Genomic DNA, 26,729 nt, shown 5'->3' with positions numbered 1-26,729 from the left:
TTGTCCCCTGTACTTTGAGTAAAGGTCGTGTCAGATCTTCTGTTCAAATGGAATTACAACTGACAGATGCATATATGAGTTGAGTTAGAGAGAGAGGCATAGTGCTGTGAGATCGTTGTTCCCTCTTGTGTACCTGGGCAGGGCATTATAATCTTCAACTGTTACACTATCCCTTGACGAGATCCCTGCATTAATTAAGAATATGACCCGTTCTGGATGGCTGTCATAAATCACCTGGGGACTTTATTGCCATTAAGAATTCAACCCTAACTGACGCATGCCTCTGCTGATAAGCTATCGCATGATCTAAGCGTTAATTACAGGTAGATCTCCCCACATGCACTTTCTCCCCGTTCCTTCTCTCTCACTCTCTCGCCAAAGTCTCCTCGCCAAGACTCTCTCCACTCTCCGTCCTTTTGTTTCTTGCGTCGATATGACCAAGGGGCCGGAAAAACTTGATGTTGAAGTATTAAAGCATGGCTTTTAAGAGAATGGCAAAAAAATTAAACAGATGAGGGGGAATATTAGAGGCACTCCGGTTCAATAAGTGTTAATGGAGCCTCTCCAAGCGCTAGCAGATCGCAAGTGGATAAAAGCTACCCAGCAATTATCACACCATCATGCTGGATACCAGTTACTTTGCCAATCACTTGAAAACGGACAAGAGAAAGAAAAAAAGAAGGACGGGGAAAAAACAAGAAAGGGAGCATGTTTATCATCAACTGTTACATTTTAAGAACCTGAAGTGTACGGGTTTGGGGCGAGTTTGAGGGAATTCATTAATTTCTTCAAGATAGTTGGATCATAGAAGTAGAATACAATCATCGACTGTGACTCGAACTCTTCAAGTGAATTAGTTGAGGGGTGATTTGTCACTGTGATTTTTTTTTCTGTGTGAATATTTCTTGGAATTTATTTTAGTTTTCAGCTGATAAACAGATAAACTGTACTTGTTCCTGAGGTATCACCCATGGTTTAGAGGGGTGCTTATAAATTGAAATGATGATGATGATCATCAATTCTTATTTTAGTGTGGCAGTTTTCTGAAAAGCATTTTCTATATTATCGTATTTATATAATTGTTTTCTATTATGTTTTTGTTTGAGTGTGTGGGGAGGGGGGGGGGTGGGGGGGGTTAGGATGCAGTCTAGGGATGATACTAAGCCAGATCAGCGTAATTCTGTCAGTAGTACTGTACTACTTTTCGACAGTTTTCAGAATTGTTATATAACATTTTTTTAATGTCTGTATTATGGTCTTAATGTTGTTGTTGCTGTGGTGTTGTTGTTTTTGTTGTTGTTGTGTGCTTTTTTTCTTCTCATGTACCCCAGAATTAGAGTGTCGATTTGGTGGTTTAAAAAAAAAAATATTAATAATAATTATGATGACTTTAAAATAAAAAACTTTAAGTCAGTGGACACTAGTGGTAATTACTCAAAATAATTATTATCATAAAACCTTTCTTGATTACAAGAAATGGGGAGAGGTTGATGGTATAAAACATTGTAAGTAACAGCTCCCTCTGAAGTGACATAGTTTTCGAGAAAGAAGTAATTTTCCACGAATTTGATTTTGAGACCTCAGATTTAGAATTTGAGGTCTCGAAATCAAGCATCTGAATGCACAAGGGTGCTTTTTCTTTCATTAATATCTCGCAACTTCGACGACCGATTGAGCTCAAATTTTCACAGGTTTGTTATTTTATGCATATGTTGAGATACACGAACTTTGAAGACTAGTCTTTGACAATTACCAATAGTGTCCACTGTCTTTAAATGATGCATTTGATGACTATTACAGTGCTTCAATGACTTTTGTTTGTCAGGTAAAAGTTAATAAATTTGCATCAGAAATAAAGAATATAATTTGGTTTTATCCATACACTCTATACTCCAATTCCTGAGTCCTGTGAAAAATCCCAGGCTTACTACTCTGATGGGATTCGAACCCACAACCTTTGCCGTTCTAGAGAAGATGGTCTAGTTTTTAGACCACTTAGATGACTGACTATCTAGAGTTAGTTAAAATTAAAGTACAAGTTATCAGTACATTTTTAATGAAAAATATTCAGGCCTTTTTTATTTTTTATTATTATTTATATTTCATTTTTTTCTTCTTAATCGTTTCTCCTTTTTGAAACTATTAACTATGCTTGAGATTATGCTTTCAAAATGGCAGCTTCTATTTTCAGAAATATAGGACCCTTTCCTATCAAATTCCAATTTCATAATATCAAACTCTTCGTTATGATTAAGCCTTTCAAATGAGTGAATTTCCATGCTTTCTTTCTTCATGCTAGGACGTTTCTTTTAGCGCCAGCGCTTAACAGAAAGAGCTGCTTATGGGAGTAATTATTAGATGTTGATTTTACCCCTACTGTAATTAGAGATGAATGGTGTTTATGACAGCACAGTTAATGAGCGCAGATGGATGACCATGAAAAATGTACTAAAAGACAAAGAGGACAATTTTTGACAGTGATGACTTCAACATTGGTTCCTTTTATAGCCGTGTAGTGATGATGTAATTTTCTTCTTTAAAAAAATAATTTTGTGTAAGTGTCCCTTCGCAGGGTAGAACAATCAATGTGTGCAAGAGACCATTGCCATTGTGTTGCCATGGAAACATTGCATCTTCACAGTATTTGCTTTGACATCACTTGTGTGTATTAACTCATCAGTCGCACCATGAATGGCGAAAGGGTCGAAAAACACAAAATTTCGCAGCAAATTTTTTTTTTATACAATTATTGATTGACTCATTTTGTTCAAGAATTTCAGCAATCTTCAAGACCTAATGCATTACACTAATTAGCATGACTGAAACGTCACCAGATACGCAATTTTTTGTTTCCACAAAGAGTTTTATAGTACGATACGCCACTTTTTCCATTGAAATACAAAGCAATAACACAATGCAAAACTGCCCCAGTAAAACACCCATAGCAGCAGCCATAGCCACAGCCAACAAGAATTGAAGCAAAGGCTGCCCTCAGCAACATCCTTAGCAACAGCCATAGCCACAGCCAACAAGCATTAAAGCAAAGGCTGCCCTCAGCAACATCCTAGCAACATTCTCTGCAACAGCGTTAGCCACAGCCAATGCACATTAAAGCAAAGGCTGCCCTCAGCAACATCCTAAGTAACATTCTCTGCAACAGCGTTAGCCACAGCCAATGCACGTTAAAGCAAAGGCTGACCTCAGCAACATCTATAGCAACAGCCTAAAACCACAGCCAAAGCAACAAGCAATGAAGCATAGGGCAGTCCTCAGCATTATCCTTCGCAACATCCATAGACGCAGCCAACAAGCATCGAAGCATAGGGCAGCCCCCATTAACATCCAATGCAACAGCTGTAGCCACAGCCAACCAGCATTGAAGCAAAGGCTACTCTCAGAAACATCCTTAGCAACAACCCTAGCCGCAACCAACAAGCATTGAAGCAAATACTGCCCTCAACATCCTTAGCAACAGTCTAACATACAGCCTATGAGCATTAAAGTGCTTGGAAAATGAGAAGTTTTCAATCCACTTTCAAAATCTAGTTAGTGATGTATCGAACACAACACACAAGTACACAAAGTTAATTTTTTGCCCTCAGCAACATCTTTAGCAACAGCCTAAGCCGCAGCCAAAAAGCAGTGAAGCAAAGAGCGCCCTTAGCGACAGCCATAGCCAAAGATGCAGCTTTCAGTTCAGACATGGTCTCTTAATGAAGAGGTGTTGTCATTTCCATAATAGAACTGAAAATAATCCTCATTTTTATATAAACCAAACATAACACTGATTCTGAGGTACAAGTTAAAAAAAGGTATACTTATATATAGAACAACAATATCCCAAATTATTTTCTTAAAACTATTTGTAGGCCTTGGCAAGCAACATAACTCTGGAAGGAAACAATGGGGTAAATTTAGAATCTAAAGAATGGGAACAGAAAGCAAAGTAAAGAGTAAATTGATCTTTTCTCTAAGTTTTATATAGTTGACCATATTTTGAGGTCTGTTCTATATTTGTACCGAACTGTGTGTAAAATAAGTGGTTATGATAATTTTTTTTGTTAAGTAGAATTGGAAACTTTGCATGGTGATTGGTGAAGCTACAACTGAGCAAGGTTTGTTAAGACATTGTGTATATTCAAATCTCTTTTATGAGCTGTGGTGTTTTCGAGAAGAACCTGTAGGCAGCATACTGCAAAAGAGTTCAGCATTCTCCTGAAGATGATCAGAGAACACTGATTGAAACTTCTACTCGCCATGTAATTTACTCCAAAAAAATCATAACAATTTGAGACCTGGGCCCAATTTCATAGAGCTACTTAAGCAAAAAAATTTGCATAAGCAAAATATTCTTGCTTAGTAAAATCAGACTACCGGCCAAGACTCCACTCAATTGTTATGCTAAGTAAACAAAAGCTAAATACCAGTTACAAGCAGTGTATATGGCATGAAATTTTGGCCAGTTACATGTGTAAAATAAGCGAGCTATTCTCTTGCTTAAGCAATTTTCCTGCTTAAGCAATTTTTGTTGCTTAAGCAGCTCTATGAAATTGGCCCCTGTTCAGATGGAAGACTTCTTTATTTTCAACCTTTAATTCAATCAGTTATTTCTATGATGTTCAACCATAATCATTTTTCAAAGTCCCAACTGAAATCCAATCATCACAATAATAATTTGTTGACGAAGGGACACTTGTATTTTGCACTAATTATAGCTCAGGCAAAGTGCAGAGGGGTATGTGGTGACTATTGGAAGGGCTACTCAGGCTCTCTTGAGTGGCTCAATGCTAGAATAAGATTTCTCAGGCAGGCATGAAATGATCGCCTCAATCCAAAAAGCTGAGAGGGCAACTGGGGTTGGGGTGGGTGTGTGGGGGGGGGGGGGGAGTGGGCAAAGGGACTGCAAGATGAAAAGTAAATTCTGTCCAATCATTCATTTGTTCCATGAAATATTAAATTATTTTAATTTTTATATTTATGAAGAGCAGGCCTCGTATAGATAGACTTGATAACGTAGTTGGCTAGATACATGGTCCCCTACAGTCTTCTAGCATGAGAGGCTTTAATTCCCCCCCCCCAACAGCGGTCAACACTCACTGTTCTCTATATGGTATCACTACCTGACATGTCCTGGCATAGTAGAATGTAGAAACACTTCAATTTCAAGATATGTGTAAAACAAAATCCTGCCAAAGCATCAACTTTTTTACAAAAGACTGATAAAAGCAAAATTGTGACAAAAATGTCTGGAAAGAATTTGTCTTATTTGATACTTCCCCTTTTCAAGAGAAAACAAAATTCAAACCAGTGTTAAACAATTTTAAGAAGTTAAAAACCTGTTTCTCAGTTGAGAAGGTCCAAATTCTTAACTTGAGAAACCAAAAAACTGTTGATATAAATTTATGATCTATAAAGTAAAGTGGGCGGAGTGAACTGGGTCTAAATGGATTAAAATAACCACATACATTCGATCAAACTAATAAACAAATACTAACATACAGAATTTAGGACAGGTCTTTGGATGAGCCATGGAGCTAGGAGCCAAGTCCCTTCCCCTTCAAGTTCCCCCTGGACGTGCCCCTGGCCTCCCCTAGCAAAGCCCCCCACCATCCCGACCTCCCTTGTGCCAACATCTTTATCTACACAAGAAGTCCAGAGTAAACTTAAGACACTTGACCAGCCTTTCATCAACAGTCTCAACTTGACCAAGTGCTACTGGAACCTTGCCAGCCACAGTCCCATGTTTGCTCATCACTTCTCAGGTAATATTTCTTCCTCTTCATTCTGGAGATTGCTGTCTTTTCTTCAGACTTGATGAGGTGTGTTTGGCACAAGAAAAAGAGGGGGGGGGGGGTGTTTCTTTAATGAAGGCTTGAGGCAAGAGAGGGTATAGAGGGAGTTGAGAATTGTGAAAGAAGATGAGCTTGGAGTCTTAGGACCTTAGAAAGCCGCTAGCGAGAAGGAGCCAAGGAGGGGCTCTGTGGGATGTGGGGAGATGCAGGCCCTCCAAGACAAGACAATGTATACTCCGGGCAAACTGCCCGGAATGCACTGTTTCTAACATTCAACAGGTATAAAGAATCAGCCTATGAAACCTTAAAGGAACACGTTGCCTTGGATCGGACGATTTGGTCTATAAAAAGTGTTTGTAACCGTTTGTTATAAAATGCATATGGTTGGAAAGATGTTTTAAAAGTAGAATACAATGATCCACACAAATTTGCCTCGAAATTGCGTGGTTTCTTTTTACTTAGCGAACTAACACGGTCAGCCATTTATGGGAGTAAAAAATTTGACTCCCATAAATGCCCGACCATGGTAGTCGACGAGGTAAAAGGAAAACCGTGCAATTTCGAGGCGTATTTGTGTGGATCATATAATTCTACTTTTACAACATCTTTCTACCAATATGCATTTTATTAAAAACGGTTATAAACGCTTTTCAAAGACCAACTCGGCCGATCCAAGACAACGTGTTTCTTTAAAGGCACAGTTTTAGATTGGTTGTTGTTAACGTAATCACGATGTATAGACAAAATTACAGTTAAAGATACATTAAAAGCCACCTATGAAAGTTAAAGGGAAAACAAAAACTGTCACTGTGTTTTTACAAAAGCAATGAAGCTATCTATGTTTAGCAATGTGACAGTGTGTACCAACCGCATCTCTGGTCAAAGCATTCGGGAACGGACACCAACCCTCAGAAATCTGAGGAAACGATACATGCATGAATTGTTTCTCAGATTCAAATGTTTCGGGTGAAAAATTATCCAAACCACATATTTTCCCATGGGATTATTTCTGATGAAACCCACCCCCTAAAAGTTCAGTTCAATGGAAGTACTAGAAGTAACCGCCTTTTACAGCTCAGAATTAATACAGAACGATATTTAATATATAATACCCACTGCCAAAACATAGGATTCGAACTGCCTCTAGCTACCGGGCAACCTAGGTAGTCTAGTTGGTAAGACAATGCTCTAGAATTGCAAGGGTTGTGGGTTCGAACTGCCTCTAGCTGCCGGGCAACCTCGGTAGTCTAGTTGGTAAGACATTGCTCTAGAATTGCAAGGGTTGTGGGTTCGAACTGCCTCTAGCTGCCGGGCAACCTCGGTAGTCTAGTTGGTAAGACATTGCTCTAGAATTGCAAGGGTCGTGGGTTCGAATCCCACCCGAGTAACATGGGTGTCTCAAAATAGTTTATACAATCAACAGTTTTAATTCCTCTCACCAAGTATTATCTTTATGGTGATTAATTTGTGGAGAATTAACCAATCTATGACCTAACCTTTAAGTTGTTTCCAACATTTTGGGTGCATCTTATAAACCTCATTTTCATTCCTTCGTACTCATCAATGAAAAACCAAAATAGTTGAAACATTTGACTTTCAAAAAAAAGAAGGGAAATTAATACAGAAACGTTATGAAAATTCACCCTCAGAAGATTTAGTGGCCCGCTCTCAAAGGAGCCGATGGTGCAACAATCGTTTCAATCAGTAAGCCCGAACTAATTTCAAGAACTTTTAAATTCTATTTTAATGAATAATGATTACATGAATATGTTGTTGGCTCATTCCTCAATTCGGGAATAGAGACTTATTGGTTTATGTAACTCAATCACGGCTCGAACAAATAGAAACGACATTAACGGCAGGGTGTACTTTTGGTAATTACTCCACAAGTTAATGGCCATAAAAAACTTCTCTGGTAAAGAGCATTGAAGAGCTGTTGATATTATAAAACACTCTTAGAAGCGATCCCCTTCGAGGAGGAGGATGTTCACCCCTTCTGTCTTTTGTTATTATTATATGCAACTTTGCCCCAAACAAAACCCAAAAGCCACTCTTGGTAAGGGGGTACAAAAAGACAAATGCTGAAGATGAAAATAACTCAAGAGAGCTGCCTAGGAATTGGTATTCCTCTTGAAACAGTCCAGAGTGTAGGATGGATGAAAACATGCACCAGGCAAGGAGTTTCAAAAGGATGCAGTAAATGGAATAATAGTTCTAATGCGGCAACTATAACATCTATTAATAGGGTTTTTCTTCTTTTCTAAATAGGTCTCTTGTTTGTGTCACTCTCTTTCTGTCTGTGTGTTTTATTTATGCATTTTAATGTATTTGTTAAAGTATGGTTGGTATTATTTAGTTAATAGATATTAATAGACACTATGTATATAATAAAATTCTCATTGGGGATAAAGAATATTAATAGTGGAAACAAAATTCCCCCAACACAGGCATATTAATTGGGTGGGATTCGAACTCAAGACCTTAACAACGAAGTTTCTGATTCCAACAGACCGGTATCGTAATATTGCAATAAGATTAACAATCATCATCATAATAATAATAATAATAATAATAATAATAATAATAATAATAATAATAATAATAATAATAATAATAATAATAATAATAATAATAATAATAATAATAATAATAATAATAATAATAATAATAATAATAATAATAATAATAATAATAATAATAATAATAATAATAACGAAAACTTATATAGCGCCAAAGTCCGCCTAAAAGATGCTCAAGGCGCTTCACATAGATGCAATTTAAGAAAGAAAAAAAAAAGGCTAAAAAGAACTAATCTAAGTAATTAAGCATTAACAAACCTACGAAATTAAAAAATAGCAAAACAATTATAAACGATTATAAACGATTCCCCATCGTGACGTAAATAAACATGCTTCCATTTCTCCAATTCATTTTACGTATGACAATATGGACTGGGTGTACAGGTATATCAGTGACATGTGCCCTATGTACAGTAGCAAATTATTAATACTGATCTTATTGTACAAAAAGAGTGTACTGACTATTTTTCAAACTTCTAGTTTTTGGTAAGTTTTATGGTTTTATCGACAGAATAGTTTAGAAAGAGGACAACGGATGTCTAGATGTGTTAGGTTCACCTTTTTATCACTTTTATATTTACTATTTTGACAATATTTTAGCACTCTGTATACACACCATGTATTGCAACATTCATTAAATGTACACGTATCTATCTATCTATCTATCTATGTAGACCATGAGAGAGTTACATTCCAGGATTTGTTTTCCCTTTTTTTTGTTACAAAATGTCTGGACTCTTCCTTTAATTCTCATTTTCATGGGTCAGGTGGGTAAGTAGTCCATTCAGATGGACCAGAAAGATGTGACTCAATGATCTGAAACAGAATTAACAAGGTTACAGATTCCAAGTGGGTCCCTAATAGTAATTTAACATCCCACACTGTGTAAGGGGGGGGGGGGACACCCGGACCTAAAACTGTATACATTATTGGGGCCTGGCCCTTTGGAAAATTACCAGGCAGACAAAACAATAAAAAGAGAGAAACCATGTGGGCTAATTAGGAGGCTGGGTTGACCTCGGTAGGGCAAAGATCAAAGGATAAGGGCTCTTGTGTGGGACTGGCACTGATTGCCAATCAAATAGCTGTGCAGACAAGCTGTAAACAGCCTTTGTCTGGCAGCTCCCATTAATGCACAATGACTTCCACATCTGTTATGTGTGTATAATAACCAGTGTTCCAATCAGTGTTATGTACTAACTGTTAAAAGAAGAAAGGGAAGGACAAAAAAAAACCTTAACAGGATTCCTTTTTGTTTTGTGCCCACTGGGCAAGGCCATCCTAAACATTATATGAAATAAAATATAAAAAAAAGCTGGTGGGAAAGAAAAGAAGAAGTGGAACAGTGGAGGGTTTTCCTGGGAGAGCGATGCCATTATCCTAAACATGGTGATTAACACTACGGGGGAGTGGCGTTAAGAATTGTCTAATTAAAACACCAGCGAAGGATACTTCGTTTGTGAGATTTCTTGTGGGATTACTACAATTACATATTGTGTGTTTCTTTAGAACCCGATCATGACATGTCAAACCTGTATCGGTTGATAACACTGTAGCATAGACTCCTAAGGGAGTTTAAACACAAGAAAGATGTTTTTTGTGGAGCGGAACTTGAGTAATTTTAGCTCTGGAGTTTAACTATTAAGTTTCACTTTGCGGAAAGGGGGAGGGGTAGAGAGAATTTAAATATGGAACTAATATTTCCACAGGAATTCAGTTTGTTTTTAATAAGTCCCATTAAGTACAGACTGGAGGGGGCGGAGGTTGAGCAAATAGGAGGGAAGTGTGGTTTAATGGTGACATGTTTTAAAGATGTTCAAATAGAGTGGAAATATAGTGGAAAGAGGAAGACCAGTAATTGTTTCTCTAAATTTCTTAATTGTTTTAAAAAAAGAAAATCTTGGCACATCCTCTCTCAAATGTTTTACACAAAAATGATATTTCAAAATTAAACATACATGTAATTTTGTCTCTGTTTCCTCTAACTCTTTGAAATGGCATTCCTTTTTCCATGACTATTGTATGAATATTAGGTGTTCTTATAAGTGGAGAAAGTTCTCTGGTTAGCTTGCTGTAAGTCTTGCATGTTTCTAGTCTTACTCTAGAGGGCGCTGTAACCACAGCACATGACAGGTTGAAATTCCCTTCTGTGTGGGCGTGGCAAGAGAGGGTGACAGCAGGGGTCTGTTATTTTTTAGATGAATTACACTAAATTACTATTGATAGTACATTATCAAACTGTATCCATGTAATGTTGAGGAAGCTTTTCGAACAGCAACTTGAAAAGTGTTTGGGTGCTAAGTAAAGTTTTGAACATGGATCATTGTTTGACATTTTGGAAACTGTAAAATAGATAGTTAATTAACCAATTTAAAGGCCAGTGCCTAAAACCTCCAAAATGCATAAGACTCAATTGGAGATGAGTTACTAACAGTAACTTGTATTGTTACTTGAACACTTGAGTCTTATCTCGTGAAAATACCTGCAAACAATTTTTTCTTAATTTGCTGAGTCTCTTGAATATTTTATATTTTCTGAGTTTTACTTCTTTTGGTTTTCATATAATGTCTATTACTTTGCTTTTTAAAATAATAATGTGCCTATTGAATTTTTTGCCTGTTTTAGATATTTTTATTGTTAACTTGTTAGCATTATAATTCAGCCTGCCAGCTGCGACGAGCAGATTGTAATAAACCAGTAATAATAATTGAACCAAAAGCTTCCTGTTTGCAGTACCTACTCCCTCAAAGTTATTCTCAAAGTTATAAGACAAGATGAATGCCATCTTGGACTACAGGACTTACAATCACCTGGTTGTGGGTTCGAACCCTACCAAGCTAACCGCTGATTTCACAATGACAAGAATAAGTATGGTTGTCTAGTTGCTCAATCACAACTTATTGACTCTGTATCAAAAATCAGAGTATCATTCCAAAACCCAAGTCGTTATTGGATTTGCTTTACAGATATTTTAAGTCAATACTACCGCCATGGCCACCAAAACTTATTGATTTCAAATAAAAAAAAAGTCCTTTAATGATTGTTGACATCAGTACCACCACCCATCACCACCACTACCACAATTATGAATAATCCCAACAACATCCCTAAACATTCCTGAGCAAGCAACCTCCCAGTGGCGCCACCCTCCATAATATATTACATACACATTACTTTTTAATGGCTTATAAAGGCTCACTGTCTAATCCTCTCACTTCATTCTCAATTGGCCAAGAGCCTAGACATAAAGTACCTTGCCCCCCCCCCCCCAAACATGCCCAATAGTTCACAGACCTCCATTAAAATAAAGAATGAGACAGCATAACAAACAGACATATTGTGGAGATTTATTGGTGAATCTTCAAGGCTACCTTAATAGCTTAAGCTGTGCTTCATTGTGCAATCCATGTGTGACAATATGATGATCTTATAATGATGTTTCAGACACCTGAGAGGAGGTTTTTTTTAATCACCCCTCTGACGAGCTTTTGAGCTAATTCCATGTGACCTTGCTTCCGCCTTGGTTAGCTTTGCTAATAAGACCATGGAGTTCGTTGATAAGGCAGCGTCCAATCTTTTTTTTTTCCCACAGCTCTGTGGTCCAATATGATGATTATAAGGTTATGGGTTGTTGAAGTTGGGTAAACATCTTCTTAAAGTTGATGAAATCGTCAGACTTGTTTCCAGGGCCCAATTTCATAGAGCTGATAAGCACCAGAATTTGCTCAGCATGAAACTTCATAAAAACAGGATTTTCAACTAAATTTCCATTTGATGGATATTGCTTGTTACTGGTATTCAGCTGTTGTTTGCTTATCCTGAAAATCACGTGGAAATTTGGCTTGTTATCCTGTTTTTATAAAGGAAGAAATTTCATGCAATTTTTGTGCTTAGCAGCTCTATGAAATTGGGCCCTGGCGTGTCCGAGAACCGAGAATTGAGCCTGATCACCAAAGTTCTAAGATTGACCTTACAATAATGAATCAACCTTCAATGCTAACCAAGCTGACACTAAGGTTATAAATCACAACGGCAACTCCTGGACAGCCTTCACAACAAACGAGTAGTCTTGCATGTTCAAACTTGTGCTTCATAGATTTAGGCCAGTAATTATTTTTATTTTTTTCCTTTTTTTTTTTCCATGTCTTACAGTTTCATCATTTGCCATTTTGATGAACCAATGATCATTCGTACAAGTTCTTCAGAATGAAGACAAAACGACCTAAGGAGTAAGGGACTCACCTACACGTACACAAGAACCTTGTCTTGCGATTAAACTTGGTGCTTCACAAAGTGAGAAGGCCACCAATGGAGTTTTCATTTTTCATATTTGAGATTGGAACCTTGCGAGTGCACGTCGAGCAGTTTCATCATATGCCATTTTGATGAACCAATGATAAAGTCATACAAGTTCGTAATGAAGATGAAGACAAGACGGCCCTCAACCTTACCTAACCCTCTTCCCATTCCCTCCACTTCCTTCATCACCAATCTTAGAAGAAGAAAAATAATAATCTTATCCTAACATTTAGTTTTAGCAAGGGACTCACCTACAGGTATACAAGAAACTAGTCTTGCCATTAAACTTGGCGCTTCACAAAGTAAGGCCATGCCAACTCATTTTTTACCCATTTTTAGATTTGGAACCTTCAGAGTGCACGTCAAGTAGTTTCATCATGTGCCATTTAGATGAACCAATGATCAGTCGAACAAGTTCGTAAGACAACATGGCCCTCAACCTTAACCGAGCCTCTTCTCTTTCCCTCCCCTTCCCCCTTCAACAATCTTAGATGAAAAATCTCATCACGGCATTTAGTTTCAGCAAGGGACTCAACTACATAGAAACTAGTCTTGCGATTAAACTTGGTGCTTAGTGCAGTAAGGCAACCAATTCAAATTTTTGAGTTTTAGAATCTTACGAGTGCACGTCTAGTAGTTTCATCATGTGGCATTTTGATGAGCCAATGATAAGTCTTACAAATTCGTATTGAAGACAAGACAGCCTTCAAGCTATTCCCCTACCCCCCTTCCCTACTCAGTACCCACAAATCTGAGATTTTTTTCTAAATCTTATCCTGACACCAAGTTTCAGCAAGGGACTCATTTCTAAGTGTCAATGCACTGCCAAAGAATAAGCATTCCCATCAAGGGAAATGAATGGGCGAAAGTAGTGGAAGGGAAAAAAAAACTTAATGATGATTTCTCAGCTGAAATCTGTTTTAACGGAGCCCAATGAGCAAACACAGGGAGGGAAGGTGTCTCCGGCAGAAGGAGACAACAGAAGAGAGTTTATTGGTCCCGATGGTACCCCCCTTAGGTTCCTGAAAGAGAAAGCGTGCTTTGGTTCAGCTGTTTGGACGAGAGGCCCGATGGATTCAAAAGCACACAACGCATCATTATTGTTATCATTTGAGTCTCCCAGGATTCCTCCCTCGTTTTTAATGAATTGTCGCACGATAAAACTCAGATGAACCGGGTTGGTTCAACTCTGGATTTTTTTCCATTTTTTTTCTACCATCAATGACCTAGGGAACTAACAACTAATAAATGTCAAAGAGTAAAGGAAATTTCCCTAATTGGCAGAAAATAATTAAAAGTTGAGATAACGAGCAAAAAAGGTTAGATTGTTAAAGGTTTATTATTGTATAAACGCCACGTTGAGTATAATTTAAAAATGGAAACAGTTAAGTATTCGCAAAGGTATAAGCACACGTCTTTAAAAATACTACCCCAAGGACTTTATCACAATTTACAACAACAAAAAATATGAAATGCCAACAAGTAAAGGTGAGCTTCTTAATTTGCGAAGAAAAATAATTACACTTCGGGAAAACAAGCACTGAGTCATTCGAGTCATTAGTTTTTTATTTAAAGACAGAACTATACAACTAGCAGTAATTGACCAACAATCATGTTTTACATCAGATGCAATTATTACATGTGTTGTCTGCCGCACCCTCTGGTAGTTACTGGTTCAGGCCTGTATGCTTTGTTTTTGAAGGGGCAAGGGCACTAAGGCATTTTCTCTTTGGCAAAGGGCACCCTATGAGGAAATTGTAAATTTTTACTGGAGCATTTCAAGGGCACCAAGGCAATGGCAAGGGGCAACGGAGGCAATCGCCTCCGTTGCCTCCGTGAAGTATCAGGCCTGCTGGTTTCGAACTGAAGTATCATCACCAGTCACTTCGGTGGCCTGGTGGTTAAGACATCTGTCCCACATTGTACTGGGTCTTGGTTCGAATCCCAATCAAATAAAAGACTGGGAATTTGTTTTCCCTAGAAAGACTCTGCTAGGGTGGAAACCTCAGAACATTCACCGATTATAATAGGCCCTTTTGGTGAGGCTGAAAAGCAGTTTGCAACAGCTAATTCTATTTTCTCACATGTAAGTTCCACGATACTACTGTGTCTCAACTCCTAATAATAATTTTTTTCTTAAACTACACTGTTCAAACAAGATGGCCGACCATCCTCATAAAATCCAATGTTCTCCCTATACTGAGTGTAATTAAGACACAATCAACTCTGCATCTTGATGGTGAATGATAAATTTCCCCCTGTGCTAAGAGCATTTCTGCTGAATGTTTCATCCCCCTATAGCTTTAGTATGATTAGTTGCCAGAGATAAATAATGCAATTAAGGTCCGTCCCAAATTACATTAAATTCTCTCCCTGGAAAAACATATGGTGGAACAATAAATAAATGTACTGGATGGAATTTATAGAGTCAGGTAAATTACATTAAAACATTAGCTTCTATTTGCTTGTATCAGAAGGCAAATTGTCAGCATCAGATTGTAGACAATCGGCATCTCCGAGAAAACATAGTGGGGTTTTGTTAATATTTTGTGTGTTTTTTAACATCTCTGGACTCCAATGTGATAACTATTTACAAAGCATGATGACATTATGATTTGGGACTCAACTGTGACTTGAAAAAGTCCAGCGATAAAAAAACCCACCAAAAAGCACATTTTATTTGGCAAAACATGTCTGCAACTAACTAAGGGCGCTTCTTAAAAGTCAGATTCTTTCTAGGGGCGTATTAACGTTCCTAGTAACATATGCTTGTAATAAATTAGAACGTCAGCCGTCGATTTCACAAAACTCTTCCTAACTTAAGACTAATCTTAGGACTTAGGACGAGTCCCAACCCTGCACTGTAGCATGCAGACCTTAAGATTAATCCTAAGTTAGGAAGAGTTACACGTCCTAACTCGAGATAAGACGAGTCCTAACTCTTTGTGAAATCGACGGCCGACTGTTCAACTGGACTGCAAAATTTTGATGAACTATGGGAACAATATTAAAGAAGAGAATTTATGCATAAGAGTAAAGTGTTTTATTTTATGGAAATTTTAATAAGCCTTTTTGAGATATGGCGGAATGACACAATGCTATACATCAAAAAGGCTTATTGCAGTTGCCGTATCACATTAAAGATTCCAAATTTATTCCTTTTTGGCCAATATTCTATGTACGCAAAAGTTGTATCATAAACTTGGATGTGAACCCCTGGCTACATGGCTGCCAGGGGTCCACATTTTGTGACATTGTTTTAGTCATTTCTCAAAAACTACAGCACCTCAGTAAGTAACATTTTAACGGAAGCTCTCTACCATCATTATCTTGAAACTGTGTGAGTTTGATGTAAGTCTGTGTGCATTGTGTTTAATACAAAAGGTACCCAACCCTTTAATATCTCACTCTAGGCAATTTTTCAACCCCAAAATCTTTTCAAACTATTTGCAGTGACAACTTCTGACTACACCATCCTTTTGAGCTATGATAATTGGTTCGGAAAAGAACTGGTTAGATTACAATTGTTATTTAGTAAGTTAATCAAAAAGCTTTAAATTATACTGCCATGAATTAATCACTATTATAAGCATGCTTTGTCAATACCAGTACAATATTTATTTCAAATTATTTCTGGCTTACATTTTCATTAATTCATAAATATATTCTTTAAATTATTCCAATCAAGCTCATAAATGACAAGTATGTCCCTTCTATATGGGATTATAGCAATCCAGCACCATATGGTTTAGCACTGTCAGTATGCCTGATCCCATGTGAAGCATGATCAAGATTAATTCTTGGCAGTATATTTAATTGCTTTTTTTTGTTTAACTTACTAAATAAACTTTTAATGCATGCCTAACTAGTAACTAGCGAGTCCCAACACAGAAAAAGGAAAATACTGGACTAAGCATTTTGGTCGAGATTTTACACGTACATTAACAGTGAGGGCTATGACAATAAAAATATGAATACATGTATATATAAAAAAAACTTTCATACCAGAGCAACTTACCAAGGGCTTCATGCTTAAAGTCACCTGGAAGTGGTATTTTTTTTAAATAAAGCTTTTGTCACTAAAATATGTGTTTTTATGAGAGGAATGTGAATAAAAAGTTAACTAAGGTTTAAAAATATTAGTTTTGATTGTATTTACAAATTTACGAGTAGGCCCCGGCCCGAGAGGGCGCTGTTCGCACGTAATTCAAGGCGCGATATTTGAAGAGAAAATTTGTAGTCAGGCCCCCGTACATTACGTCTGAGAACATGGCACATCAACACAAATTTAGACACGATTTTACACACATACGTACATTGAAACTTGAACATGTTGAACGCCTAGTGGTTTTTACAAAAGCTATTGCTGCTATTTTTATTTAACTATGCGACTTTTTAGTGACCAAATGGGTTGTAAGATGTGGGTCTGCCTACGTATTATTATAGAAATACGGCCACGGAGCAGACTGCACGCACGCACTATGGCTGCTGTATAATGTGCGGACTGTCACATAGGACCTGCACGCACGGTGAATCGAATGCGGTACCAACAAAAAATCGTGTCACTTGGCAAAAGCTAAAAACATACCCTCAAAGTTCAAACTTACCCGAATTTTTTTACGTTTAGCAAATGCTCCTCTGGGTTCGTCACGTCTTTCAGATACCTTCTTCGACTTCCCACTAGCTAGACAAATTGTTGGGACGGCGTCGTGTTTAAATGTCATGTCAAATGAGTGGTGTATCCCGGATTCGAAGCACGACCGCTCGAAGTGTTCGCTGCATAGCGCTGAAAAAGCCGTCGGACCGGACCACTTTGCTCTAGTTAATCTGACTTTCGCAGCCCACAACCGTCTATACTTGGGATCTGCAGGAAACAGATGAAGACTGACCCCATCTTTAGTTGTTTTGCTGCATCCAGCAGCAATACACCTGGTCGGCATTGCCGGAAAAATGCCAGAAAAAAAAACCTTTTTCGCAGCGTACAAACTCACGTCTTAGAATTACATGTACTTTTGCACGTGTGTTTATCTACGCATCGAGGGGGGTCTATGTTTGATCGAGGCAAAGTCTTCCTTTTCCTACGTCGTAAAAGGGGTAGGCGGAGTCAACCCCCCAAGCACTTAAATAATTTATTTAACATATAAATTGTGACAAACAATTACTTAAAAAATTGTTTTATTGTTAATAAACATAAACTCTTATGTTTAAAAAAAAAAAATCCTATTTCCAGGTGCCTTTAAAGGAACACGTTGCATTGGATTGGTCGAGTTGGTCTTTGAAAAGTGTTTGTAACCGTTTTTTTATAAAATGCATATGGTTAGAAAGATGTTTTAAAAGTAGAATATAATGATCCACACAAATATGCTTCGAAATTGCGTGGTTTTCTTTTACTTTGCGAACTAACACGGTCGGCCATTTATTGGAGTCAAAAATTTGACTCCCATAAATGGCCGACCGTGTTTGTCGACGAGGTAATAGGAAAACCACAATTTCGAGTGATACTTGTGTGGATAATTATATTCTACTTTTAAAATATCTTTCTAATCATATGCATTTTATAACAAACGTTTGAAAACGCCTTTCAAAGACCAACTCGACCGGTCCAAGGCAATGTGTTCCTTTAATTGTATCATGTTGGGAAAATTTTACAAAAAGTTCCTTGTGTGAATGCACAACAATTTACCAACTCTCCTCTTGCAAAATCTTGTCGAACATTGCTACATTTTACAACCATGCAAAAATTAGGCAAGGGACCTCAGTTAAATTGCTGTCGTGTGAATAGCACTTAAGAAAGACAGGGTTACACATGAGGACCTAAGAAAGAAACCAAGAGTACAGGATATTATTAAGACCTTAACATCAAAGATGAGGAGATGGGCAGGTCACCTGGCATGGTGGACATGCAAGAAAACCAATTGGATTTGAAGAAACTGGACAAGAAAGAGAGGGAAACATGAACTGGGAGATGGAGAGATGAACTAAGAATATACGCTGTACATGGGTATTGATGGCAACAAACAGCTCATGATAATTGGAAATAAACGCTTTTTATAGACCTACTCGTCCCATCCAAGGCAACGTGTTCCTTCAAGTCATAGTATTGGTTTCAAAAGTCTAGTTATAATTAAGGACTGTCAATTTTATCCCCCAAAGCGTATGTGGCACACAAGGATGAAGAGAAAATAACTGAGCAACCAAGAAGTGGATCGAATAATCAGAAGAGGGTAATGAACCACAGAGTCGACACTTTATACAAAGAAACAAATTCACAGACCTAAGACCACAGATCCAGACAACTTGTTCCACCCAGTTAGATTCTTATTTGAACAGGTAAAGCGTCCGAGCATTTGGATTTAATCTACTTAAACAAAATGGCAGCAACATGTATAACTAGGCCACACCACTCTTAGCTTCATCTAAACATGCAGAGGGATTGGCTGCCACTACAATAGGACATAATAGTCTTTGCCCATCGCATGTTTTGACAACAAGATGGAATATAAACACAAAATCGATATGGAATTAGGTTTCCATGCCAACCTGGTCGAAACACACACCGCAGAAAATTAAACCGCTATGTAAAATAATAGGCAGCCGGCACCATAACGCTGGGATTGCATGACATGGATTAATCAAGGTTTAATCATCACTGTACGAAAAAATGTAGTGGAGGAACAAAAACATCTCGAGTGAAAGGTCTTAGCAATGTGGGGAAATAATATTTTTTTAAACGAGCCAAACAAAAGGACTTTAAGGTCATTCTTAAACCCCCCTACCAACCTACAATTTTTATTTAATATGGTCTGTGATTGTATTGTTTACAAAGAATGGCTTGTCATTTAATCATAACAGCGTGAAGCTGTAACCAAATTAAATAATAAGTATTCGTCATAAAATAATTCATGTTAACCTTATTTTAAATCCAAGTAAAATCATTTAAAATGAAGTGTCCCCCCACCTCCCATTAGAGCGATGACTAAACTTTTTGTTTCAACCAAATCAAATTGAAGGGTTAGCTATTTTTTGCTTGCCATTCCACAAAATTTGCTTACTGCAACAAAATGTCGCAAGATAGTAACAGGTTACCAACCTCAATGTAATGCAAGTACAGTAAACTGTTTATCCCTGGTTCCCTGCCACTCAGTGCTTAGCAGATTAATACATCTAATAAGTAAACTTTACCACTTAAAAAAAAAAGCAAATTGTGTACCAAAAACAGCCGAAAGGTCAATGTTGAGATAATGTCCAGCTCAGTTTTTTAAAGGAAATTAGCAAAGAATGTTACTCTTTTTAATCCTTATTTTAGTGAAAAAGGAAAAACAATGTCAGAAAAGTTATTTTGGCAAGTACGTCTGTCAATTTTCTTGGTTTCATTTTTCATAGTTCATTGATGAAGATTCAACATTGTCAAATCAAACAAAATAAATTTAAGAAAATTGCGAAGACTGCGAAACTGATTTTTCTTTAACTATCTCTGAATAGTTTCACGTCAAATGGTGATCAAACACATCACTGTAATGGGCACCTAAAATCATCCACATTAAAGGATGGCTGCAGTGTTTTTTAAATAATTTAAATGATTACACATGACTTTTTAAACCTGAAATATTTTTTTATATTTTTTATTAAATGCGCAAGTATTTTAAAAATGGTTTTCAAGAGATTAGGGGAACCCACCCCGCCCCTAAAAGGGAGCCTTCATTTGCATAAACGTGACGTCATGTCGGGAACCCGAGCCGTCGGGCCCCCTGGCTGTGTGCATATAGAGACGTGTGCACTGTGTGGCCTGGTACCTAGGCGCGTGTAGTTAGGGACCAGACTCTTTTTGACGACGATACGTTTGAATTCCCGACTTGACGTCGATGGTAGGGGGGCGGTAACAATCCACAAAGGGGGGGGGGGCATGACTTTTTCGCTAATTACGCAAGTGAGATATGTCGGGGAAAAAACAAAACACATTTTATTGATGTTCAATACATATATCAGAAATAAATGACAGCAAAATTAACTGTTTTATTTTAATTCACTGCAGCACCCCTTCAACTTCACATTGCAATGTTACACATTATACTTTTGTGAAGATGTTTTGCCATCTTAAAATACATTGGTTTCTTTGAATGAGAATCATCAAAATAAAAACTTACAAGTGCGCAGCTTTAGTTCCAGTGAGCTTACACAACCTTGCCTTCCGAAAGTGTTTAGTCTTTCTACGTGCGTTTGTTTCTATAGTGTGCGACTTTTATTGTCATCAGTCGCTGGTTATTAATTAAACGCTATTGACACAGTCCACATGTCCTGCTTTCTCAAAAGCAACACGTATGACGCACCGACTGAACCAAAATTTGACTTGTTTTGACGTATTGACAGTGGATCTTAAAATGAAGGAATCAAATATGGGGTAGAGCTCTTGCTGGATAGATACATGTAGGTGGGGGGGGGGGCAACTTACCTGTTCTCGTTCGTTCAGCCATTCAGTTTCTGCATCCAATTTACTGGATATTAACTGCATAATCTAATAAAGACAAAGGGGATATATTCAATTATTTCGATAATCCAGTACAAATGAACATTCTCCTATTGCAAACAGGTGTTGCACTATATCAGAGGATAAAACCGTAGACGCAGCAGATTTTCCTCTGTTTTCCAGAACTCAACATGCAAACTACTTATAGGTATAGATAAGTTGCAATAGACGCCATCTTAACAGGCAAATTGCATTTTGGCTTGCAGGGGCGTCAAGTGCCCAGTTTATGAACGCAGCCACGCTGTTTAATAACCAATCAGGCAACGAGTTGTGTGAAATGTGCAGATGCTGCACGCTGTTTTTTGCTCAAAACACATGGCTGTAAGTTCCAAATTGCCCGTAACGATGGCCGATTTACGTAATGTGGGAACTTAGTCCTCAAGTTACAGTTGAAAGAAAGGGAAAAAACGCATGTGTTTTCAAGAAAGTTGCATCCTCTTCCCCATCGCAGGTCTGGCAAGCCTCTGTCTTTTTGACAAATATTGTCATGGTTTTGTGCCGCCACCACCACTGTCTGACCGAATTCCTCCCGTTAGTGTGCTTTAAAAGCAATAATTTCGAGTCAAATAAAAATTGTAAGCACCATCCTAAAAGTGATGATTATTAAAATACTTTGAACAATGTTTTAGGACAACATACAGCCCCGCCCTTCAACCCCAAACTTTTATCATGTTTTTTCGTCAGAGTAAAACAAAATCTTCAACCGAGTTTGAACAGCTTCGTTTTTTCTCTAGCTCTTGCCATGGAAATTGAGGGGGGGGGGGGGGTTATGAATCCCCTAAGCTCAAGATAAATCTTTCCCTGTGCCTAAGTCTCCACTTGGCTGCACAGTGGGGAATCCCTTCTCAAGGTTGCCAATTGCTGAAGGCCCTATACAGCATACTTGCAAAGGTGATTAAAAAAACCATACAGCATTCTTCCTAATAACACCGGTGATTACTGAACAAAAATAAATTGACAAAGCTTTAATTTCAACAAAACACTACGATTGATCTTAAGATGAATTGACGATGTTTCCATAGTGATTTGTTTTGTGACAACACACTCCGGTTAGCGATTAAGATTGATGCACAGCTTGAGATCTGTGCCTAATTTCATAGAGCTGTTTTTAAAGACACTGGACACTATTGGTAATTGTCAAAGACCAGAGTTTCTCACTTGGTGTATATAAACATTACACAAAATAACAAACCTGTGAAAAGTTGAACTCAATTGGTCGTCAAAGCTGTGACACAAAAATGGAAGAAAAAAAAACGAAGTTGTGTGCATTCAGATGCTTGATTTGGGGACCTCAAAAATCTAATTCTGAGGTCTCTAAATCAAATTCAGATATTTAAGTTAAAATAACTTCTTTCTCGAAACTACGTTACTTTAAAGGGAAGCCGTTTCTCACAATCCTTTTTACTACCAACAGCTCTCCATTGCTTGTTACCAAATAAGTTTGTATGCTAACAATTATTTTGAGTAATTACCAATAGTGTCCAGTGCCTTTAAAAGCTATAATAAATACTGCTAAAAAAACTTCTATCCCCAGCATAAACAAGGTGAAGACATTCAGAGACTTGTAGATGTGCCCGTGATATTTTGGATGGTTCCCTTATTCTGCCTTTTTGAGCTTCAGCAGCTCTATGAAATTGGGCTCAGAGCACTCTGGGAAATGGAGCCCAGTCTGAGAATTGTGCATCGATTGACGTCACGAACAGCGCCCTCTCGGGTCGGAGCATATTCTTAAATTTGTAAATAAGATTAGAACTAATTTTTTAGAACCTTAGTTAACTGTTTATTCACATTCCACTCATCAAAACACATATATTAGTGACAAAAGCTTTATTTTGACAAAATACCACTTCCCGGTGACTTTAAGCCCCACGCCTACACTGGCCCTCCTACATCTCAATGTAACCGAGTTGGAAGGACGGCTACTCACAGGCAGTGACAAACAGACATATGTTGGAGTTCATAGAGTATTTTATTCGTCTTTATTTAGTTGAGGTGTTATGTTCATATATACAAAAAAACGACAGTCAGAACGGTTCTATGGGAATCTTGTTTCCTCTCACTCCTTGCCTTTAATCAAGTTGGGATTATCTACCCAAGGCTCAAGAATATAAAATTGCTTAGCAGACTGGCGACAAATATAGGTGTGGCATCAATCAACTTGTACATTTGTCATCGTCTTCAGGTATCTGCAGCCCTCTTTCACAATACCAGGAAGATATTCAATAAAATAACAATCACACTGTTTGGTTAAGTGTTTTTGTTTTTATCATTGGCCATGAATTTACAGTAGAGGGCAGCAGACACTGCATATGGAAGATAATGAAGTGGCTGAGAATCCTCCATTGATACAAAATGTTTAGGTTTCTCAAAAGTCAATGTTGTAAAAAAGAAATTAAAGATACTTGTCAAATAAATAAGCAAACAAATCATCTTTATCAGAACAATTTTTTCTTTAAAATTAAATAAATTAAGTTACAATGAAATACCTAGTAAGGTCTGAAAAGCTCCAGTAAACTAAAAAAAATAATTGCTAAATTCAACACTTTGAGCTTAGTGAAAACTCTTTGTCAAGTAAAATTCAACTCATTAGAACAGAGTTCCAACATTTTAGTATGTCAGATGTAATTTTGACAATTTATTATTTTAATATTAAATCAAACCTTTATAGAGTTGTGACTGACCACACTCTTAAAAATGTGTATTCAAAAACTCTTAAAGACACTGGACACTATTGATAATTGTCAAAGACTGGTCTTCACAGTTGGTGTATCTCAACATATGCATAAAATTACAAACCTGTGAAAATTTGAAATCAATCGGTCATCGAAATTGCGAGATAATAATGAAAGAAAAAAAACACCCTTGTCACATGTAGTTGTGTGCGTTCAGATGCTTGATGCGACATCAAATTCTAAATCTGAGGTCTCGAAATCAAATTCGTGTAAGATTACTTCTTTCTCGAAAACTACTCCACTTCAGAGGGAGCCGTTTCCCACAATGTTTTATACCACCAACCTCTCCCCATTACTCGTTACCAAGTAAGGTTTTATGCTAATAAATATTTTGAGTAAAATTACTCAAAATATTTATTAGCATAAGTGTCCACTGCCTTTAAAACTAAAGTTTTAACCCTTTATTAACCCCTTGTTTCTGTACAACAACCATTGAGCAAGGACCAGGATGGTACAACCATCTCAAGGCAATCACTACCAGGCAATCGCTAATCTTGTTGATGACACCACCCGCTGCTCAAATATAGGATTCCAACTGCCTCTAGGTAACCTTGGTAGTCTAGTTGGTGAGAAACTGCACTAGCATGGCAAAGGGCGTGGGTTCGAATCCCACCCAAGTGATTTGTTGATAGAGTTATGGAAAATACGGAGTATACAGTGAAAACACACATCGTACATGTATGGGTTCAACCACGGATGAAGGAAAGTATTCTTTATCCCGATGATACAAATTTCAATCTACTAAAAAGATAAATTGTGTAAAGGGAGACTGCCATCAAAATAGTTCGAGAGCATAGTTGGTAGAGCACCGACACTGATTCGGGTCACGGTTTAAAATCCATTTTAGGCAAATTTTTTGTTGTTTGATAAACTAATTGAAGTAAATTACAGTCATTTTCTCTGGTGGCCCATCACTTGATACTTGAAATTAATAGATAAATAAACAAAACAGGCTAGGTATATACTAACAATTCGAGGAGGGGGGGGGGCAATGTTAAGTCCCTTTAATGTGAGTTTGTCTGCCTCTCCTTTTCTTTAGGGGGGGGGGGGTGTACTGGGACTGAAGGAACATGAACATGAAGTCTGCCCATCAAAGGAAATGCAATACTATGACTGGTGTGTCAAATTCAGTGTACTGACAACCTCAAAATTAAAAGGATATTTCCTGTCAGTGAGTAAAGCCATATACTCTCTGGATTCTTGGGCCAGGGGGGGTTATCCACAAATATATCTGATTGCCGTAACTTGTTTGATGGCAGTCCTAATTTCATATGCCAGGCAAGTTATTATTAAGTTATGAATTAGGAAGCCCTGTTTTGGCAACGTAGAGACGCCACAGTTCGGAAGTTCAAAAGCTAGAGAGAAAAATGTTTGTGGCCAAAAAAAATGTGTGTACCAATTTGTTGTCAATACTTGTGACAGGGTTAAGATAGGTTACATTTACCCGGGGAATGAGGGAGTGTGGGGGGGGGGGTTTCGATTCGAAACAAATTAAAACATATTCCTCATTTGTTTGCAAAGCTAACTAACAACAATTCCACAGAAATCTCTCTGAAGAAATTGTAAATGGTAATGGTTAAATCAAAAAGCAAAATTTTACACAAAAATGATTCAAGTTTTTGTATTTTTATAATGAGAATGCTGCTTTGTTTTCTGACTTTCACGATTGTACCTATAGCGTTGTTCAGGAGAGAAAACGACTTCCTCTGAATCATCTTGAAAACTTTCAAACCTTAAAGACTCTGGACACTATTGGTAATTGTAAAAGACAAGTCTTCTTACTTGGTGTATCTCAACATATGCATAAAATAACAAACCTGTGAAAATTTGAGATCAATTGGTCGGCGAAGTTGCGAGATAATAATGATTAAAAAAAATACCCATGTCACATGAAGTTGTGTGCTTTCAAATGCTTGATCTAAAGACCTCAAATTCTAAATCTGAGGTCTAGAAATCAAATTCGTGGAAAATTACTTCTTTCTTGAAAACTACGTTACTTCAGAGGGGGCCGTTGCTCACAATGTTTTATACTATCAACCTCTCCCCATTACTCGTTACCAAGAAAGGTTTTATGCTGATAATTATTTTGAGTAATTACCAATAGTGTCCACTGCCTTTAAATATGTTATTTATCTGGTTCATTAAAACATTAAAATCTCACAAAGCCAGGACCGAACTACATCTGAATTCACAAAGAAAAAAACATGCTAAAATTACCAAAACAAAGAACAGAAGTACACACAGAAACAATTATAATTGTGCACTTTAACTTAAAAAAAAAAAAAAAAGGGATGGGGCTGTTTGTATATCTTTCGGTTTGCCAAAGAGGAAGGTAAGTTGCTGATTACAACGGTTCCCAACCCATAGCATTACGACAGAGCTTACAGGGTGCCTTAAGCACACAGTTCCCAAGTAAGAAGTGCCATCAAATTGGAACTTGATTGTCATAACAGACCTCAAGGGAACAATTTGGTGAGTCTGGACCAGAAACATATAAAAGTTCTGGTCATTGGTTAAGTGTATTTTTTTCTCTTTCGCGAACTTGATTGTCCTGCAGTGACGTAGCTGTTCTGACCTTACTGTAACTGAGAGTTGTGGGTTGGTTTAGGCTCAATTTCAAGCCAGTAGATTTTTACAACTGACAAACAGCAGGCCTTGAATTAACTCACAGCACCTACAGCAATAGCTGTGGTGCCCAGTGTTGTAGCCACGGTGGGCCTGCCCAGGACTCTCAATTTTTGCCCAGCACTCTGAGAAAAATACATTATGCCGCCCAGCACAGATTTCAAATATTGTCCACTTT

General features: G+C 37.6%; 1 protein-coding gene and 1 non-coding gene across 2 annotated transcripts in view; one reads left to right on the top strand and one right to left on the bottom strand.

The window, feature by feature from the left end:
- LOC117289116 (myosin heavy chain, striated muscle-like) overlaps window positions 1–26,729 on the bottom strand; it is a 56,313-nt gene that overhangs the window by 10,749 nt on the left and 18,835 nt on the right. Inside the window, exon 3 of the mRNA XM_033770087.1 lies at window positions 21,120–21,182. Within this exon, the coding sequence (XP_033625978.1) occupies window positions 21,120–21,182 (63 nt within the window). The remainder of the gene's footprint in view (window positions 1–21,119; window positions 21,183–26,729) is intronic.
- Trnas-aga lies at window positions 7,108–7,180 on the top strand. Its single transcript has one exon. It is a non-coding gene; the product is annotated as a tRNA-Ser (tRNA).

This window comes from Asterias rubens, chromosome 4, assembly GCF_902459465.1.
Source record: "Asterias rubens chromosome 4, eAstRub1.3, whole genome shotgun sequence".
NCBI classification, from domain to species: Eukaryota; Metazoa; Echinodermata; class Asteroidea; order Forcipulatida; family Asteriidae; genus Asterias; species Asterias rubens.
The sequence above is the reverse complement of the archived record's forward strand: the minus strand, read 5'-3'. Positions and strand labels throughout refer to the sequence as shown.